This window comes from Hipposideros armiger, unplaced genomic scaffold (assembly GCF_001890085.2).
Source record: "Hipposideros armiger isolate ML-2016 unplaced genomic scaffold, ASM189008v1 scaffold_284, whole genome shotgun sequence".
In the NCBI taxonomy this organism is placed as follows: Eukaryota; Metazoa; Chordata; class Mammalia; order Chiroptera; family Hipposideridae; genus Hipposideros; species Hipposideros armiger.
Genome location: NW_017731634.1, coordinates 24968 through 42624, shown reverse-complemented (window position 1 = coordinate 42624; position 17657 = coordinate 24968). Strand labels below are relative to the sequence as shown.

The following is a 17657-nucleotide window of genomic DNA, read 5'->3' as shown; positions in this document are numbered from 1 at the left end:
TGAGGGACGGGTGCTTCGAAGGCCAGGAGCCCGCACCTTAGTGGGTGGGCCTGTGTGCTGACACCACAGCCCTCGCCCACCTCCCCTGTGTAGGTGGGGACGGAGTTCACCACCATCCTGTACAACTTCATGTGCAACAGCAGCTGTGTGGGGGGCATGAACCGCCGGCCCATCCTCATCATCATCACGCTGGAGACCCGGGAGTGAGTCGCAGCACGTGGGGTGGGGAGCAGGGACGCGGGCCTGTGCTGCCGGGGGCCTGGCGTGGAGACACGCCAAGGGCCAGGAGTGGTGCGGCCCCGGGGGAGTCTGCCGGGGTGCCGCTGAGAGGGTGGGACCTCCCCTGGCTGCGGGGGCTGCTGGGAGGGACCTGGGGTCCCAGAGCAGCTGGCACTCAGGCCTGACCCGGTGGCCCATTACAGCCTGAGGTGGGTGGGAAAGGCAGGCAGGGCTCGGGGGACCCGAAGCTCATGGTGCCGGCTGTGCCCCTGACAGCGGACAGGTGCTGGGCCGCCGGTCCTTCGAGGGTCGCATCTGTGCCTGTCCGGGCCGAGACCGCAAAGCTGATGAGGACCACTACCGGGAGCAACAGGTCCTGAACGAGAACGCCACCAAGCATGGGGCCGCCAGCAAGCGCGGTGAGCAGGGCCGCCCCGCAGGATGGAGGCAGAGCTGCCTCGGGGACTTAGGCGAAATGCCGGCAGGGCGCATGGCGAGCCTGTGTCCAGGGCCCAGAGCCAGCCCCGTCCACATGGCCACCCCTGGGTCCAGATCCACCCAGCATGGGCAGCAGCGATAGGCTTGCATGTCCAAGGGGGCTACTGGTCTCCAGACGAAGGCCGGCTCGCACGGCGTGGCGGGCGTCCCGTGGGCCTCACCTGCGTTGGCCCCCCTCCTCCCCGCCGCTCACAAAACCTCCACCCCTCGCCTTCCAGCCTTCAAGCAGAGCCCTACCGCCATCCCTACTCTGGGCGCCAACGTGAAGAAGAGACGGCACGGGGACGAGGACATGTACTACATGCACGTGAGTGTCCCGTGTCTGCGGAGTCTGGGCGGGGGCAGCCAGTGAGGAGGCCCGGGGGCAGCAGGCGCGAGCAGGGGTGGCTTGTCACACCCTGAGGATCGTGACCCTGGGCTCTGCAGGTGGCAGGTCCACCAAGGGAGAGCCAGACCAGACGGGGCCAGACCACAGGGAAGATCAGGTGTGCCAGGGCGCAGCTCTGAATGATGTGGCCCCAGGAGCGGGTACAGTGCGTGGGATGATGGAGACCCCACGGGGGCGGAGAACCAGCATTAGGAGCCCCATAGTTTTAGAGTCTGGCAGCCCGCATCACTGTCACTCAAGTTTACAGGACTGTCACGTGGTGTGACCATGCCAGCTGGTGGAGAAAATCACCATGGGCTTGGCTGGGACTGGTCTTCCCGTATATGAGCTTTTCATTTTTTGAGTTAAGGACGAGTCCCTTGTTCTCAGGCCCCATATTTGTTGGTTCCTGCTGGGGAGGGGGAGGCGACGCAGGGTGAAGGCTCAGGGCAGGAAGGGGTGCGCGTGGCTTGTGTGGACAGGGGACACGGCCACCTGCTCCTGGGAAGGAGAACAAAGGGGCCCCCTCAGCCTATGGGGTGCCGGGGAACGCACAGAGCTCCCAGCCAGGGGTGTGGGCCGGGAGGGGTCCCACATGCACCTGGGCACAGGGCCGGCCTCACTGTGCTCAGGTGCGGGGCCGGGAGAACTTTGAGATCCTGATGAAGGTCAAGGAGGGTCTGGAGCTGATGGAGCAGGTGCCACAGCAGGTGGTGGAGTCCTACCGGCAGCAGCAGCAGCAGCTCCTGCAGAGGCCGTGAGTGCAGCCCCTCCCGCCTTAAAAAAGAGGTGGGCGGCACCCAACGTCCCTCCTGAACACATGGCCTCCAGGACAGGCAGCTAGGCCCTGCTGGCGTCCCCTCACGGGAAGCCTTCCTAAACCGCAGGGGTCACGGCCATCACTATGCATTTCTGTCCCACAAGGGGTCCCTCTAAATGTCTGCTGAGTGGAGGGCAAGGAGTGGGTGGTCGGAGTGATGCCAACCCACCAATACTGAGGGCGTGAGCCGCCCCCACCTCCCTCCACTCACAGCCGGGGTCCTGCTGACAGCAGGCCAGTGGCCTTGTCAAGGGCAGGGAGGCTGGGTGAGGAGGGAGGCGCTTTCAGACCCTCAGCTTGGGGTCGCCCTCTGCCTGCGGCAGGGGCACTATGTGGAGGTGACCTGATGGGGTAGAAGCCACCTGTGCTCTTCCCAACACGAGTTGTCACTTTCCGAGCAGGAGCCCCCTGCAGCCTCCATCCTATGGGCCGGTCCTCTCGCCCATGAACAAAGGGCACGGGGGCGTCAACAAGCTGCCCTCGGTCCATCAGTTGGTGGGCCAGCCTGCCCCGCACAGCTCAGCGGCTGGGCCCAACCTGGGGCCCATGGGTGAGTCTCAGGCACTGGGGACCCAGGGGGGTTGGGGAGGCCCAAAGGGTGGGCCTGGCTCCAGACACTTCTGCCCAGCTCAGAACCCACAATGGGACTCTCGACAGCTGCCTCCCTTCAGCAGCTCTGGCGCGCTGGCAGGAGGCAGGGCCACAGACGGACCCCTCTGTCCCTTCCTGACCTCGGGGAGGGCTGCGTGCGCCTCTGACAGTGTGACCTGCCTCTTGCCAGGCCCCGGGATACTCAACAACCACGGCCACACCCTGTCGGCCAACGGCGAGATGAGCAGCAGCCACAGCTCCCAGTCCATGGTCTCGGGGTCCCACTGTACCCCACCTCCTCCCTACCACGCTGACCCCAGCCTGGTCAGGTACGTGGGCCACTGCTGAGCCCTGCCATTAACCCACTAACCTTGGCCCCGGTCGAGTGTCCCCAGCCCGGAGGTAGTGTCTGTACACTGTCCCACCTGTCCATGCGCCTCAGCCGCTCTGCCATCAGGAGAACTGACAGGGGCAGAGAAAATCTTGACTGGGGGTATCCAACAGGTGCTGCTGGGGGCGGGGAGCCCCAAAGCCAGGGGTTCCTTGGAGCCTGTGCTCTGGGAGAGCATGTCCGTGACGCCGTGGCCATGTGGGCAGGGGTGGCCAGGAGTCGCCCTTTAGGAAGCAGTGCCCACCCAGCCAGGCCACACAGCCAGTCCTTAGAAGTTAATGCTATTGTGGGCATCTCAGTTCCGGGTACCCGCTCCTGCTCGGGAGCTGTAACCTTTCTCTTGCTTTAATAAAACTATTCTCTGCTACAAACTTTAAAAAAAAAAAAAAAAAAAAAGAAAGAAAATGCTATTTTATTTCGCGAATTCTCTCTGCAGTTTTTTAACAGGACTGGGGTGTCCAAACTGCGTCGAGTATTTCACCTCCCAAGGTTTACAGAACATTTATCACCTGCAGAACCTAACGATAGAGGTAACAGCCCCCGGTCCTCTCCCCACGCCCACAGGCCCAGTGCACAGGGTCCTGTCATGTCTTTCTGCAGCGGTCACTCTGCTTATTGTTCTCAAAGTTTGGGGGGGAATCTGTGACATTTGGGAAGCCCTTCGTCACAAGCCCACTCTGCATCCTCACCTCTGGCTTCTGTGATGAGATCCACTCGTGAGTCTGGGCAAGTCCAGCTGTGCAGGTGGCGGGTTGGGCGGACGCTCCCTGGGCCTCCAGCAGCTGGACCGGCCATGTGGACCTGAGAGTTTTCTCTCGTGCCTATTTCTCTGGCACCCGGGGGACAGGCTGTTTCCAAGGCACAAAGAATTGCCGAAGGCAAAGGCCAAGGGGCCTTGGAACTGGTCTAGATCAACGTCCTTGACATGGGGAGAAAAGCAGGCCCAAAGGCAGGACGCACTACTTGCAACGCCCTGGGTCTGCTGTGTGTGTGTGTGTGTTGGGCGGGGGGGGCTGGAAGCATCACACAGACCTTGGGTCAAACAAGAATGCCACCAACAGCGTTTCTCCTAAACTATGAAGGGCTGAACTTGCTGGAGGGCCAAACATGCGGCTTTGTCAGAGGGAACTGGGGCCAGTGGCTCGGAGGGTGGCCACGTCAGCATCTACTAATGTCCTGGTGACTGGCAGCTGGGATGGTAGCTGGCTCACTCAGTGTTAACCCTCACCTCACCAGCATGATGCGCGTGCTTGGTGTGTGTTGGGGGGATAGGATCACCGTGATCAGCTCTGGTCCCAAGGGGCAGAGGGAGCAGAGCGGCCCTACGCAGACGCTGGGGGCCCAGCGGTCCTCCAGGGCCTGGTGTAGAGGGGCTCCATCTGTCACTCTGACTGTGGATGGGGTCCCAGGCACCCCAGAGTGACCTCACTCCTACACACGTGTGTGCACTAGCTCACACAGGTCACTTTTAGCTCTCCTGCCACCTCTGTTGAGGCCCCAAGAATGGGGTGTGGCCAGGCCATCTGCACCAGATGGCTCAGGCACTGCCCCCACTTGTCAAGTTCCAGGACGCAGTGTGGCCTCCTGGTCAAGGGGATCCCTCGCCTCCCTCCTGGTCCTGGGGGCGCTGCGCATCATCAGGGTGGGCCCCCAGGCGGAGGTCCCTGATGGGAGGGGCGGGGGCAGGGCCTGCGCGTGGCTCCACCTCTAACGGACACGTGCCGGCTCTTGCAGGACCTCGGGGCCCTGAAGATCCCGGACCAGTACCGGATGACCATCTGGAGGGGCCTGCAGGACCTGAAGCAGAGCCACGACTACGGCGCACAGCAGCTGATCCGCTCCAGCAGCAATGCCGCCACCATCTCCATCGGCAGCTCCGGGGAGCTGCAGCGGCAGCGCGTCATGGAGGCCGTGCACTTCCGCGTGCGTCACACCATCACCATCCCCAACCGCGGCGGCCCCGGCGGGGCGGGGGGCACGGGGCCCGACGAGTGGGCGGACTTCGGCTTCGACCTCCCGGACTGCAAGTCCCGGAGACAGTCCATCAAGGAGGAGTTCACAGAGGGCGAGGCCAACTGAGGGGGCGCGGGCGCACGCGGCCGGGGCGCTCGCCGGACCCGTGGAGCGCGCAGCCTGCGCGTCGGCGGCCGCGAGCCCCAGGAGCCTGGCCTTCCTTCTCTCTTCCTTTTTGAGAAAAACTGCCCTGGGAGGCAGGACCCTGGGCTGTGCCCGCGGAAAGGCCAGGTCCAGCCTTCACCGGCCCCGGCGCCGCCGGAGGGCAGTGGGCCTGGCAGGTAGGGACCCCTGGAGCTGCGCTGCAGGCGCGCTGTCGTCCGGAACCACCGGCCTCCTCTCTTCCTTCAGGACGCTGCTGCTCCCGGACACGATCCTTTTAAATAAAAAGAACGACTCTCCCTCCTGATGGACAGCCACAAAGTATTCTCCGAGGTCTCCCGGATCTGGGTAGCAGTGAGCGGCTCAGTGACCGTGGCTAACACACATTTATTTTCAGGTAAAAGCTGCAGCCCATCTCTGTCCAAGGCTGGGCCTCGAGGGTCAGTCTGTCCCTCGCACACTTGACCGCTGGTTCCAACCCCAGTGCAGCTCCCTCGCGCTGCCCGCCCCAACCCAGCCCCGGACCTCCACTGGACTCGGAGGGCTGGGAGGGCACTGCCCAGTGCACGGTCCTCCCGGGAGGCGAGGGCTGTGGCCACCAGCCGCAGCCACCTCTCTAGGTGACCCTCTCAGCATAAGCATGGAAGGCACGCACCTCAGACTACTGGAAGATGTCAATATTTGATAAAATGATATCCTTTTCTACATGGTGGGTCAGCTTTTTTGTTTTTTAACTCATTCTTAACATTCCCTTCAGGGTTCAACCTGGCAGGCTTCCCAGGTCTGTGGCTAAAAGCTGGGCAGAGGCGGCTGAGGGGCAAACCAGGCGGGGCCGCACTTGTCCCTGGATGGCTGGATGGGGCGAAACCCAGAGTGAGCGGCTGCGGCGGGAGGGGGCGCTGGGCTGGGGAAGTCCTCTGGTGGGAACGATGGCCCTCTGTCCCCTTGGCGACCTTGCAAGTTGGGGGTAGGGGTCACGGGGAGAGCCCCTCTGGTAGAGGGAGCAGCGGGCAGAAGGTCCACTCCTCAGGCTCAGAGGTGGGCTCTGTGCTGGGAGAGGCCCTCCTGTCGCCTTGAGACAGCACTGAGGCAGGTGGAGAGGCACCCCAAGGAGTCAGTGGGCTTGGCACACACTTCTGCGTGCTCCCCCACCCCCCTCCATGGGTCCATTTTGAGCCCAGGAAAGAGAAGAGCACGGAGAATGTGGGTGGTGGGTGATGAAGCACCCTCGCTCTAGGCAGGTGGGACAGAGGGAGTCTTGGCTAGTGGGCAACCTGAGACACCGCCCTGGGTGCAGGCCACCGGGCCGATTCCTGGTCCATCTGCCTGGTTACCTGTGGGTTACTCCAAGTCTGGGCGCGCCTCTCACTAATGTCACCACAGAAAGACATGAGGCCCCCAGGCCCGGGGGCCCTGATCACCCACCCTTTGGGTTTGTTGGTGTTGCTGAAAACCATCCTTCTGTCTGGGAAGCTAGGGAGGGCTTCCAGCTGTGTTCTGAGCAGCAGATCTCACACAACACAGGCCTCTCCACGTTCAAGGACGACTGGGCATTCAGAGGCCCGTCTCCTTGTTAGATGTCCAGGCTCGAGATGGCTGCTGTGAGGAGTGGGAGTGGGGGTGGGGATGGTATTAAAATGGCTCAGAGAGCCGCAGGGGAAGGGAGCCCTCCGGCAGCTCGGAGCTGTCCTGACTGGACTGAACAAAGGCAGAGCCACCTCTGCCCCCAAACGCGCTGTCAGGGTCGTCTCCAGACCAGGACTTCATCACGGGAAGTCGTGAGCATAAACATTGCCAGCCTCCACTTGTTTAAAAGCAGCATTTTGTGCTGACGCAGGTACCTGGGTTTAGGATAGTGTACCCACTGTCCCCCTCCATGTGCGCTACTGGGCACCACATTTCAGGGCTGTGCCTGGAGGCTCTGACCTGCAGCCAGAGCTGAGAGCCTTGGGGCAACAGAAGCAGCTCATTCCAGCAGGCGCCAGGCTTTGCCGATTAGCCAGAGGTGCTCCACTCCTGGGGGGTCAACTATCTCCCCAGAACACACACCACGCCCGAAAGTTGCAGTCACAGCCTCAGACTCAGGGCTCCTGTGGACAGGGCAAGCTGACCCCTGGCGTCCACAAGCCCAGCTGAGTTCCGGGGTCTCAAGTGGCTTTGTTTCCTGGGCATGTTCCTGTCAGCCCCGCGGCTGGTAGGGAATGCCACAGGGGCCCCACCTGGTGCTCTGGCAAGAGTTAGTGGGAGAGGGAGCCCCACCAAACATGGAGGGCAAGGTCCGCCCCGCGGGCCCCGGGCTGCACAGGCTCCGCAGAGCCACACAAAGCAGTGTCCCATCACTGACGGAGGACTGCCATTGTAGAGAGCAAGCTGTAACAATTAAATGGAGCAGAAACTCTCAGGGCGAGAAAATACAAATGAACAGAAACAACAATCCTCAGGGTTTGAAGCTCTCGTCCTACAAAACTCGAACAGATAAAAGTAAGCACCCTTTACGCTGTGAGGTTCCCCAGGGGTGAAGGGGCAGGAGGGGAGCTGCCTGGTGGGCCTTGAGGACGCCTGCTGAGAGCCAGACACGTGTCACTGCCCACAGAGCCCAGCCAAGGTTTCGGCAAGACACTTGCAGCTAGCCAGCCCTCAGGGGAGTCCCCGCCACTCTAACCGGCCTCAGCTGGGTCCCCACACTGCCGATCAGTGGCCCAGGTCCCTGACAAGCGACATGCACAGATCTGGGATGTAGTGTAACTTGTCCCTTAGAACAGGTCACACAAACATCTGCTGCTTCTCGGTTACGATCCCTTTAAAGCACTTGAATGCTTTAAGGTTTGAAAAAATACACCACCCATGTTTTTAATGTAATGCAACACTTCTTCAAGCAGTGTTAATGGATGTACTCCAATGGTATCATTGACTTTTTTGAGTAATGTCATTTTGGGGAAATGTGTTATTTTTTTAGCTGTTTTGGTGGGAATTTTTGTTTTTGTAACATAATAAAGCACATGTTCCAAGGATGGTCTCTTATGAGTAATGTGGCTAAGAAGAAAACAGCACACGCACAGGCGGCTCCGGACAGGCGAGGGAGGCAGCGGGGAGGCCGTGGGGAGATGGCGGGGCTCACACTCCATCGGGGTCTCGCCTGTGTTTTCATATGCTGAGCCCACGGGGAGCCTCTCCCTGCGCCTCAGGGCTGTGTGCTCAGTGCTGACTCAAGTCACAGGACCTGGGGCAAGACACGAGGTGCTGTCCCGGCAGAGCCGGCTGACCTCACAGGACTGACCTCGGCCTTGACCTCGGCCATCACAGGCCTCCTAGAAGGCAGGCCCACAAACCCTCTTCCAAGCCCCATGAGACCCACCAGGTCTCGGCGTTAGAAAGGTCACACAGGGCGTCCGTCCCAGGCGTGTGGAGTCGAGCACGTTCATGTTCCTCACAAAACTTAGGAAAATGAAAGACAGCAGGGAGCTCGTGTCAGCTCAGCTCAGGCTCGAAGCCGCATGGGCTTCATGTCTGTTCTGGATTTCAGAGATGCGGACAAGGGACTAGGGACCGGTCACAGCACAAACGGCTCTCAAAATCCATCCATCCAAGAGGGAGGCCGAGTCTTTTTAGATATTGGGCTGAAACTAAGCAGAACAAGGTAACAGGGATGAAGATGAGAAGCCAAGTCCAGGTTCCTCTGATGCGTGCTCAGGCAGGGGTGGGGGGAGCACCCCACTGGGCCACCAGCAGCCAGTCAGCGGGCAAGGGGGCACCAGGCGAGGCCAGGAGGCACCAGGCGAGGCCAGGAGGCGCCAGGCGGGGCCAGGAGGCGCCAGGCGGGGCCAGGAGGCGCCAGGCGGGGCTCTGGCTGGCCCCAGCTTTCTGAGCCACTCACGCACACCCCTTAGCACATCCCTCTCCCCAGAACTGTCACGCGTCCTCAAGGCCCACTGGGAGGGCTAAGCCAGACGTGCCCCCATCCCATCACAGCGACAAAAATTCGAATCAAACATGCCAACACTTCAGAACTGGGTGGGAAACAGACTCGGGGCGTTCAATGAGAAAGACACTGCCACGTACCGTGTACAATCAGGGACCCTAAAAAGGCCCTCTGGGGCATGGTCACCATAAAGCTAGTGCTTTGGGCACAAGGGGGATTTTAAGAGCTTTATTAAAAAAATTGTTTTTAAAGTAGGTTACAAGAAATACAATTATTTTCAAATATATATAAAAGCATCTCCAACAGATTTGACATGTAACTATAAAAAGATAACCTGGGATAAGAGCACATCTGCCCCTCGGCAAGGCGCTGCCCACCTCCAGCGGACGAAACTCCTACCGAGAAGGGCAGCCTGTTTCTGAAACGCTCTCACGCCCCTTGGGAGGAGCCGGTCAGCTGATTCCCACGGACATCCAAAGAGAAACACTACATTCAGGCAAGAATTTTCAAGTGGTGTAATATCACATTCTACGGGATTTTATCCTATTTTTAGGAGGGGTGTTACATAATACCATTGTGCAAAAAAGTCACAGATTCTTCAAGAAAACGGTTTGGTTTTGAAATACTGTTATAACTGCCCAAAAAGGCCCAACGGAACCTGCAGCCTGCTTTGCGCACGCGACAGCCTAACATCTGGACTGGCCTCCCACTCTCCTGACACATGGAGAAGCCAAACCCTGGGAGACCGACTGCAGCTCTGGTCCAATTCCTGACCCGCGTTCTTCCGAGGCACCCTGCCAAGGAGGCTGCAACCAGGGGGGATCCCCTCCCTCTCCAAGCCGAAGTTCAAATCAGAAAAGAAACGGCAACCTGCCTCCTGGCTCTGATGTCACCCGTAACAAGTTGTCCCACCAGTAATGAAACACTTGGGGGAAGACAATGTCACATCTCTCAGTAACAGGCAGATGGGGCCGGGCCGTCAGATCTCAGGCAGGTCATGGGTGCGAGCCGGTCGGGGCTCACGGTGCTTCCGTCTTGACCACAGGGGCCTCGCCTGCTTCATGGCGCAGGTCCACGGCCGCCCGGCTCCACCAGGATCGCTCGGCGGCGGTGGCCACCCGAAGGGCCCCGAGCAGCTGCTCTCTGCTGACTGCGGGGGGCTCTTTCCCTGGACACAGAGTGTTTGCACAGATTTAGGGCAAAAAACGAGACCCCCACCAGAGCCCAAGACACTGCCCTTGTGGTGGGGATGTGGACAGGCCACAGGCCTGCAGGGCTGGTCCCCAGGGGGCCACTGGCCATCTCCCATCCCAGCCACCTCTCTAGGGCCACGCGAAATTCCCCAGCTCCCAGGAATTCAGAAGTAACCGGCATTGTACAGACGTCAGAACTAAAGACATTTCTCACACCAGCTCAGGCAACACAGTACCATCATCTAGCCTGAAGTGACGCCCATTAGACTGTTTCTAAAGCATGTGCAACGTAAGTGACACTCAAAACACCTCTGACACAGCTGGAATGCAACTTGTACCCCAACAGTGACACATCCACGGCACTGACTCTAACTTGAAAGGAAATATTCTAGGCAAGCCAAGGAAACCAGAGTTCTTCCCAAGCACGTCACCAACCTTGAAGGGTCCTGAGAAAGTGTCTGAAGAGCTGGCGGTACGCCTCCTGGTAGCGCTCAGCCTGGGTCTGGGTGACCAGGGAGAGGGCAGGGCCCTGGCTGGAGATGCCCAGGGGCTTCTGGTTGTCCAGCCGCAGGGAGCCTTGAGAGCCGTGCACCTAGGAAGTCGTCAGACAGAGCTGAGAGGGCCGTGACTGCGAACAGCCCACGTGGCGAGAACTTGTAATGGGGGCATGAGACACCCTATTCTCCATGTAACGGGGGACACACAACACCCTATTTTCCAGGACTGCTTTGACGCTGTGTCGTGGCGCACTGTGACCGTGGGTGTCTCTGAAATGACAACTGGCATCAAGGAATCTGCTTCAGGAAGACAATTTCCTAAAGCGTTACTGAGACCAAAGAATGGAGCTCAGTCATCAAAGTACGTGGCTCTCACCAGGAAAGTTCAAAAGTCCTTCATAAAAGTGGGCAGTATTTATTGAGTGCCTACTGTACACGGTGCCACCCCCCGCCCCACTCCCCGCCCGCCACGTGCACTGAATCGAGTGAAGCCAGGCCACACCAGGGCGTCTCTAACCCGTCAGAACGAGGCTGTTTCACGGCTCACACTGGCTGGAGTGGGGACGAGGAAGGGCAGCAGGCAGTTACCTCCAGTCTCTGGTCGCAGCTTTTCGTGCAGTGCTGGCTGATGTCCAAGCTGACAATAGCCCCGCTAGGAAATTTCATGCTGATCACAACGGTATCTGCGTCTTTTAAGGAGGCCACATCTAGGTGGAAGGGCATTGCAGATGCTACTGAAACGTTAACTCAGGCAAATTGAAAAGAAGAAAAAAAACTTCTGATACCCCAAAAAGGCATGTACATTTTCTTTAAAAATACAGTGTAGAACTTTACAGCAAACAGAAAAGTGAGAGAAAAAAGGGAGTTATGGCTGGTCAATCAATCAAAAAGTTTTCTTTGTTTTAGGGGAGTTATCACTCCCGCAGCACCTGGTGAGTCGGTGAGGACTCCTGGAGGGTTTGGAACGGAGGGGGACCTGGTCTGACCTGCATGGCCGCTATGCGGGGAGGAGGCTGCGGGGGGGACCAGGCAGAGGCTGTGGTGACAGGCCAGCCAGGACCAGGGGCGCCCAGCAGGGTGGGGGTGGCGGATGAGCTCTGAGCAGGAGCTGATGGTGCCGGCATGAGCTGCCCACAACGGGAGGCGGGGGGACAGGAGCCAGAGGGGGCGGCAGGCTGTGGCCCGAGAGAATGCGGGAAGGAGGGCTATCGGCCGGGGCGGGGCGGGAGGTCGCTTTGGGCATGTTAAGTGCCCGCTGTCCACATGGAGATGCCCAGTGGGGGTCAGGGGAATGGTGCGGACATGGGCGGTCAGCAGTGCTGGCTGAGGGCAAGGAGGGTTCTGATGGGATTACCCAGGATGCACGTGGCCCACTATCCCTCCACGTGGAGACCTGGGGACCAGAACGGAGATGGGGGAGGGACCACCAGCTGGGGCACGCTCTGGCAGTGTCCCTCCAGGGAGGAATGAAGGGCCCCTTGCTGAGCTCTGATGGCCAAGTGGGAGGCCTGGACTTGAGTTAGCCACACGTGGTCAGTGGGGACCTGAGGAAGCCGAGTGTGTGTGGGGGGGGAGTACGGAAGGAGGGAGTCCACAGTCCCCGAGGGCCCCTTGCTGTCCCCACCCTTCCGCCTGGCTGCAGAGGCGGGGTCATCCGGGCACCAGCGCCACAGACGTTAGGCCTCAGGAGCACGGAGGGAGGCTGGGCAGAGCCCTGCAGTGCCAGCCGGGCCATGTTCTGCTCAGGTGGCGGTAGGAGACCCAGAAAGAAAACCCGTCTCACCCTGGCAGAGGGCGCTCCCCAGGGTGAACACCGTGTCCGGAGTGCGCTCCCCCAGCAGCGTGCTGACGATGTCCACGTCGTGCACGGCCACGCTGTAGAAAACCCCACCTGGATGGACGGGAGCGCACGCTGGCATCTGCCTGGAGGGACGCGCCAGGCATCCCCATAGGCTCCCTGCTCAGAGGGAGGCGAGGGCATCTCCACCACGGGGTCCCCCACCTGACTTCCTCAGGAGACCAGGAGAAGCTGCGGGGTACACGCTGCTGATGACAGTGACCCGATGGAGCCGCCCCAGGGTATGGCCGTCACAGACCTTCTTGTGTAAGAACTGGACGGCAGGGTCAAAGCGCCTGCAGGAGAAGAAAGAAACAGACAGCCCCGCCCACAGCCCAAGTACCTCGGCACGGCTGGCCAGCCGAGCTCCGAGGGCAAAGTCAACGCCAGTCTCTCTTGGGCCACATCCCTCAAAACCCTTTTAAGGCATGAAAATTGGATGCTAATAACAGCAGCTGGTTCCAGGGCGTATGTGAGGCAGCAGGCAGCATCCCAGACACTTTGCTGAAGCTTCTATCCTACCCTTGTTTGCATCCCAACACTTCACACATCGTGCAGTTTTTGTGGTTCAATATTTGGCTGCTGACCTGTTCTGAGCTGTCCCTCTCTCCAGATAGGAAGCTCATGGGCAAACGCCATTCTGTCTTATTCCTCAGTGACCAGGAGCCATTCACTGAACTCTGGTCAATGAGCAATAATGGGGTCCATACTGTCTGCCTTGTAAGAAGACAAACAGACCCCGGGAGGTCACATGGCAGCTCAAAGCCACAGAACTGGTGGCTGACAGAGCCAGTCAGAACCTCGCCGGACTTCCTACGAAGTCTGCTTTTCCCGTGTGACACCCTACTGCTATCGGGTCTCTTTAGAGCAAATAATAGTCACACAAAAAGCCAATGAAAATAGTACCTATTTATCACTTCTGGAAATGAGAATCGCATTTAGAGATTGCATGTTAGCTTTTTTAAAAAAAAGCGCCCTGAGTATTTCACAGAATTTTAATTAGAAATCTTGTGATCGCTAGGAGGCTGCTCTTACTTGTAAAATCCACAGACCAGAGGCCTGCCGCGTCTGTCAGCCTCATCGAAGCAGGACGCAGCAGTCTGCCTGTCCAAGCCAGGCAGTCCCTCACAGAGCACGCCCTTCCCTGAAAATCGTAAGGACACCCAGAGGTCACGGCACAGACAGTGACTGGAAATCCCAACCTCGTTTTTCTCTACGACCACACACTGCCCTGAGGCCTGGTAGCTGTCACCCAGAGCCTTATTTCTGGTGACAAAAGGAGTAGGACAGACACACTGCTTTAACAGGACGGCACATGGCAGGAAAAAAACACATCCATCTCAAACTTTACAAATACAGATACAATTTCTATCAGTATTTCTCAAGCCTGAATGAGACACAGACACGTTTTACAGAAAAACCAATTCTCACAGACGCCCAGCGTTGACTCACACTATTCCAAATATAACACATATAATGTAAAACAAGGCATTAATTCCTCTTATTAACTATTAACCAAAACTAAAGTACAAGCTACATGTATAATCACAAGACCAACTAAATTCAAGTAAACATTTATTGATGTGCAGACGCTTTGTTGAAGAGGCAAACCTCCATGCAGGTTTCCATGTGACGTGTGGACACAGAGTCCGTGTCACTTTTCTCTGTTCAAAGCGCTACAGATGCTTCCCTGGGTCTGAGTGTCACTCCCAACACACTCCCAAGACAAGTCAAGACTATGCCTTCATGCCAACACGTTGACGGACACGACAGGCTGGTCACTGAAATTACGTGGCATTACTGGCTGATGGGAGCAGTGACAAGAGCTGATGTCTGCGAGCTGCCTGTGACCTGGCTGTTGTTAACACATGGACTGGCTTCCTTTCCTGGAACGTGCGTGGCAGAGGGTGAGAAAGGCGCCCAGGGTCATGCAGCTCGCAGGTGGTCAAGCTAGGACGGGACCCCAGCAGAGTGGCTCGAGTCTATGTGGCCCCGACAAATGACCAAACATGTCTAATATCCTTTAGATCACCAAAATGTAGATGCTGAATTAGGAAATGTTTACGGAGAACTCCCAGATCTCATAGAATACCCCAGCTTGAGAATCACAGTGCCCGTTTTTAGTTAAGCCTTCTGTCCCAAATGGCCAAGACAGCAGTCCCCAGAAGAGGTAGCACTTCTGGGAGAATCAATGTCAAGCAATTTACATATCATGCGACGCGGACCTATCTGAAGCCTTCAGGCAGGACCCCTGGAGCATTTCCAAACCTGCTTTGCACAGGTAACTGTCAGCCTGCAGTTCCTGAATGAAAAGGGTATGGCTAAGACTGAAGCTAGGCCTCTTCTGTGGAATACTGGAATACTCTGCTGAAGATGACCTTGGCGTCTACCTTAAGCAGCAAGGGTTGACAAACTGGAGCTAGGTCTGTGTGTGTGCACATCCTAGAGAGCTAAGAGTGTGAGCCCCAAACCAGAGGAAGACATTACAAACCTACAAGTACCTCTCATGAACATAGACACAAAAATAGTTAAGAACTTAGCAAGTGGAATGCAACAGTATAAAAAAAAAGGATAATACGTAAAAAAAAAAAAAAAAAGGACAATACATAATGACCAAGTGAGCTCATCCCAGGAATGCAAGGCTGGTTCAACACCGGAAGAGAACCACTCAACATCCCAGTAGGTGCGAAAAAACATTTGACATAACTCCATGTCCATTCATGACAAAACCTCTCAGCCAAGTGGAAACGAGGCAAATTTCTCAAACTGCTAGAACTTACAGCGGGCACCACACTCGTAAGATGGGATGCTTCCACTCTAAGCCTGGGAACAAAACAAAGTTCATATCACTCCTATTCTACACCGTGTGACAGGTCCTTGCCAATGCAATTAGGCAAGAAAAAGAAAGGCATAGCGACCGGTCAGAAAGAAAGAAAACTGTCTAGTCGCAAGCAACAGTAGAGAATCAGAGTCAATAACCAAGCGGAGGGGATTAACAAGCGAGCTTAGTGAGGTCACAGAAGGCGACGTCAGTATACGCGAACCAGTGTTTCCCCAGACTGGCAAGGAGCAATGGAAATGACCGAAAAGTTTTAGAGTACCATTTACAACAGCACCCAAAAACCCCTCACAAAACACACTAAGATCTGGATTCTAAAAAGTATAAAACATAATTTTAAAAAAAGCCAACATAATAAAAGAAGTCAAAGACGACCTCCAAAATGCAGAGCTCTACTGAGATGTCAACTGTCTTGAGACCGAGGCAGAGTCCATGCAGTTCCACCCAGAGTCCAGCAGGGCATCTGCTGTAGGAACCAACGAGGCGACTCTAAACTTTATATGGAAAAGGTGAAGGGTCTAGAAGGATCAGAAGTACGTTGCAAGTTGACAGTCGAAGGACTTGGGCTGCCACCTTGCTTCAGCTCACTAGATGGCTCCAGTACCCGGACACGTGGTGCTGGTGAGAGGAGACGAGCTGATCAAAAGAACAGATGCCGTGTTGACAAAACGCAAAGGCAATTCCGTGGATAAAGGAGTTATTTCAACAGTATCTCAGTGTCCTGTCATCGGTGTGCCATCACGGCTCTCACACCCACCAGCCCCAGGGCGGCCTCCTGTCTCCACCTTCCTGGATGAGGCAGGGGTGAGTCCTGAGGTCACTGAGCCTAGAGCCCCATCTCCAGGCCTCCTGATGACGGCTCTCTACACCAAGTCCCCGCTGCATAAAATACCTGCGTGGCTTCTGCTTCCCACACTCACCTGAGTGACACAAAGATCAGAGTGACTGGGAGCCTTGAAGACCCCCATGTTCACAGCAGCATCACTCACAAAAGCCCCAAAGTGGAAGCAACCCAAGTGTCTACTGACAAATGGATGGAAAACTAGACATGGTCCAGCCACACGACGGAATATTCTCAAGAATGAAGGAACTTCTCACACACGCTACATCATGGACGGACCCTAAGGACACTGTGCGAGAGAAATAAGCCAGACACAAGGAGCTAAATACTCTGATTCCCCCGATGTGAAGTGCCTGGAGGAGTGGGCTTTGTGAAAACACAGAAGGTGGGGGCCAGGCGCTGGGGGAGGGGCTGGAGAGTGAGTGTTTCATGGGGACAGTCTCAGTGTGGGAAGATGGAAGGCGTTCAGATGATGGTGCGGACGGCTGCACAATGGTGTGAACGTACCTAATCTATCGCCCCTGAACTGGCCCTTAACAACAGTTAGATGGTGAATTGTGTTCTGTGCATCTGAACACAACTAGAAAAAAATGGTCACACGCACACTACGTGGTGGGGAGACGTCAGACTCTCAGGGCACGTTGCCACGTACTTCATGATCTTGTCTCAATCACCTCATTTCCCCCCCAAAGTACTGACAACAAAACCTTTCCCTTCCCCAATACAACGCCAATTAAAGAATACGCTGTATGAAATGCTAACCAGGTAGCAGGTACCTGGGAGCCTCCCGGATTTTCAAGATTCTCGTTTTTGTGTACACCCCCACCCACCTCAGCAGACAGGTTTTGCCCACTGCAAACTACAGGTGTGACCAAGGGTGGACAGGATGAACGCCAGCCCTTACCTGCTCGCAGAGCAGCCATCACTATTTGAGAAGCTGCCTCCGGTGGGGAACAGACGATGACTCCGGAGACACTGCAGGAATTAAATGGACTATTAGGAGGGTGTCTCAATTTGAGCTACAAGGTCCAGGATCCAAGCTGTCAATGCCCTTCTACACACTGCTGTCTCTCAGACACAGCAGAACAACTGAACTAAAACTCAGGCTTGACAAAGGGGGCTGCAAAAACAGTTCCAGGGAGCACGCCTCATTAACGTTCACTAGAGAACTCTAAGAGGGCCGGCAGAGTGGCTCAGTGGGTTAAGAGTTGGCTTTAGAGCGTGAGCTCTGAGCAACGGGGCCACTAGTTCTATTCCCACATGGGCCAGTGACACTGTGCCAGAGCTGAGCTCTCGCTGAGCTGCCAACAGGTGGCAGGATGGCTCAGCTGGTGAGAGCACATGCTCTTAACAGGGTTGCCTGTTCGACTACCGCATGGGATGGTGGCTATACCCGCCCACAACTAAGACAACTCAGCACCTTGAGCTGAGCTGCTGCCCGGATGGCTCAGGGGATAGAGCGTGCACCCTTAACAACAAGGCTGCCGGTTTGGCTCCCGCATGGGATGGTGGCTACGCCCACCCGCATCT

General features: G+C 57.0%; 2 protein-coding genes across 5 annotated transcripts in view; one reads left to right on the top strand and one right to left on the bottom strand.

Moving 5' to 3' along the window:
• TP73 (tumor protein p73) overlaps positions 1-8010 on the top strand; it is a 53276-nt gene extending 45266 nt beyond the window's left edge. The window contains exons 7-15 of one of the 3 annotated variants that reach the window (XR_002125750.1): positions 94-203; positions 496-638; positions 936-1024; positions 1717-1841; positions 2306-2454; positions 2686-2824; positions 3323-3416; positions 4621-5398; positions 5759-8010. Coding sequence is in view for 2 of the 3 variants with exons in the window: in XM_019658567.1 (XP_019514112.1) it covers positions 94-203; positions 496-638; positions 936-1024; positions 1717-1841; positions 2306-2454; positions 2686-2824; positions 3323-3416; positions 4621-4965 (1194 nt within the window). In the remaining variant the exon portion in view is untranslated. Of the gene's footprint in view, positions 1-93; positions 204-495; positions 639-935; positions 1025-1716; positions 1842-2305; positions 2455-2685; positions 2825-3322; positions 3417-4620 lie in introns of all 3 variants that reach the window. The other 2 variants (XM_019658568.1, XM_019658567.1) reach the window with 2 other exon arrangements.
• Positions 8011-9138: 1128 nt separating this feature from the next.
• LOC109391199 (inositol 2-dehydrogenase-like) overlaps positions 9139-17657 on the bottom strand; it is a 12152-nt gene continuing 3633 nt past the window's right edge. For both annotated transcript variants that reach the window (XM_019658569.1, XM_019658570.1), the window contains 7 exons: positions 17032-17102; positions 13483-13591; positions 12613-12743; positions 12394-12501; positions 11199-11317; positions 10549-10705; positions 9139-10088 (listed from right to left, as the gene is read on the bottom strand). In XM_019658569.1, coding sequence (XP_019514114.1) covers positions 9940-10088; positions 10549-10705; positions 11199-11317; positions 12394-12501; positions 12613-12743; positions 13483-13591; positions 17032-17102 — 844 coding nt within the window. In that variant the 3' untranslated portion in view covers positions 9139-9939. The remainder of the gene's footprint in view (positions 10089-10548; positions 10706-11198; positions 11318-12393; positions 12502-12612; positions 12744-13482; positions 13592-17031; positions 17103-17657) is intronic.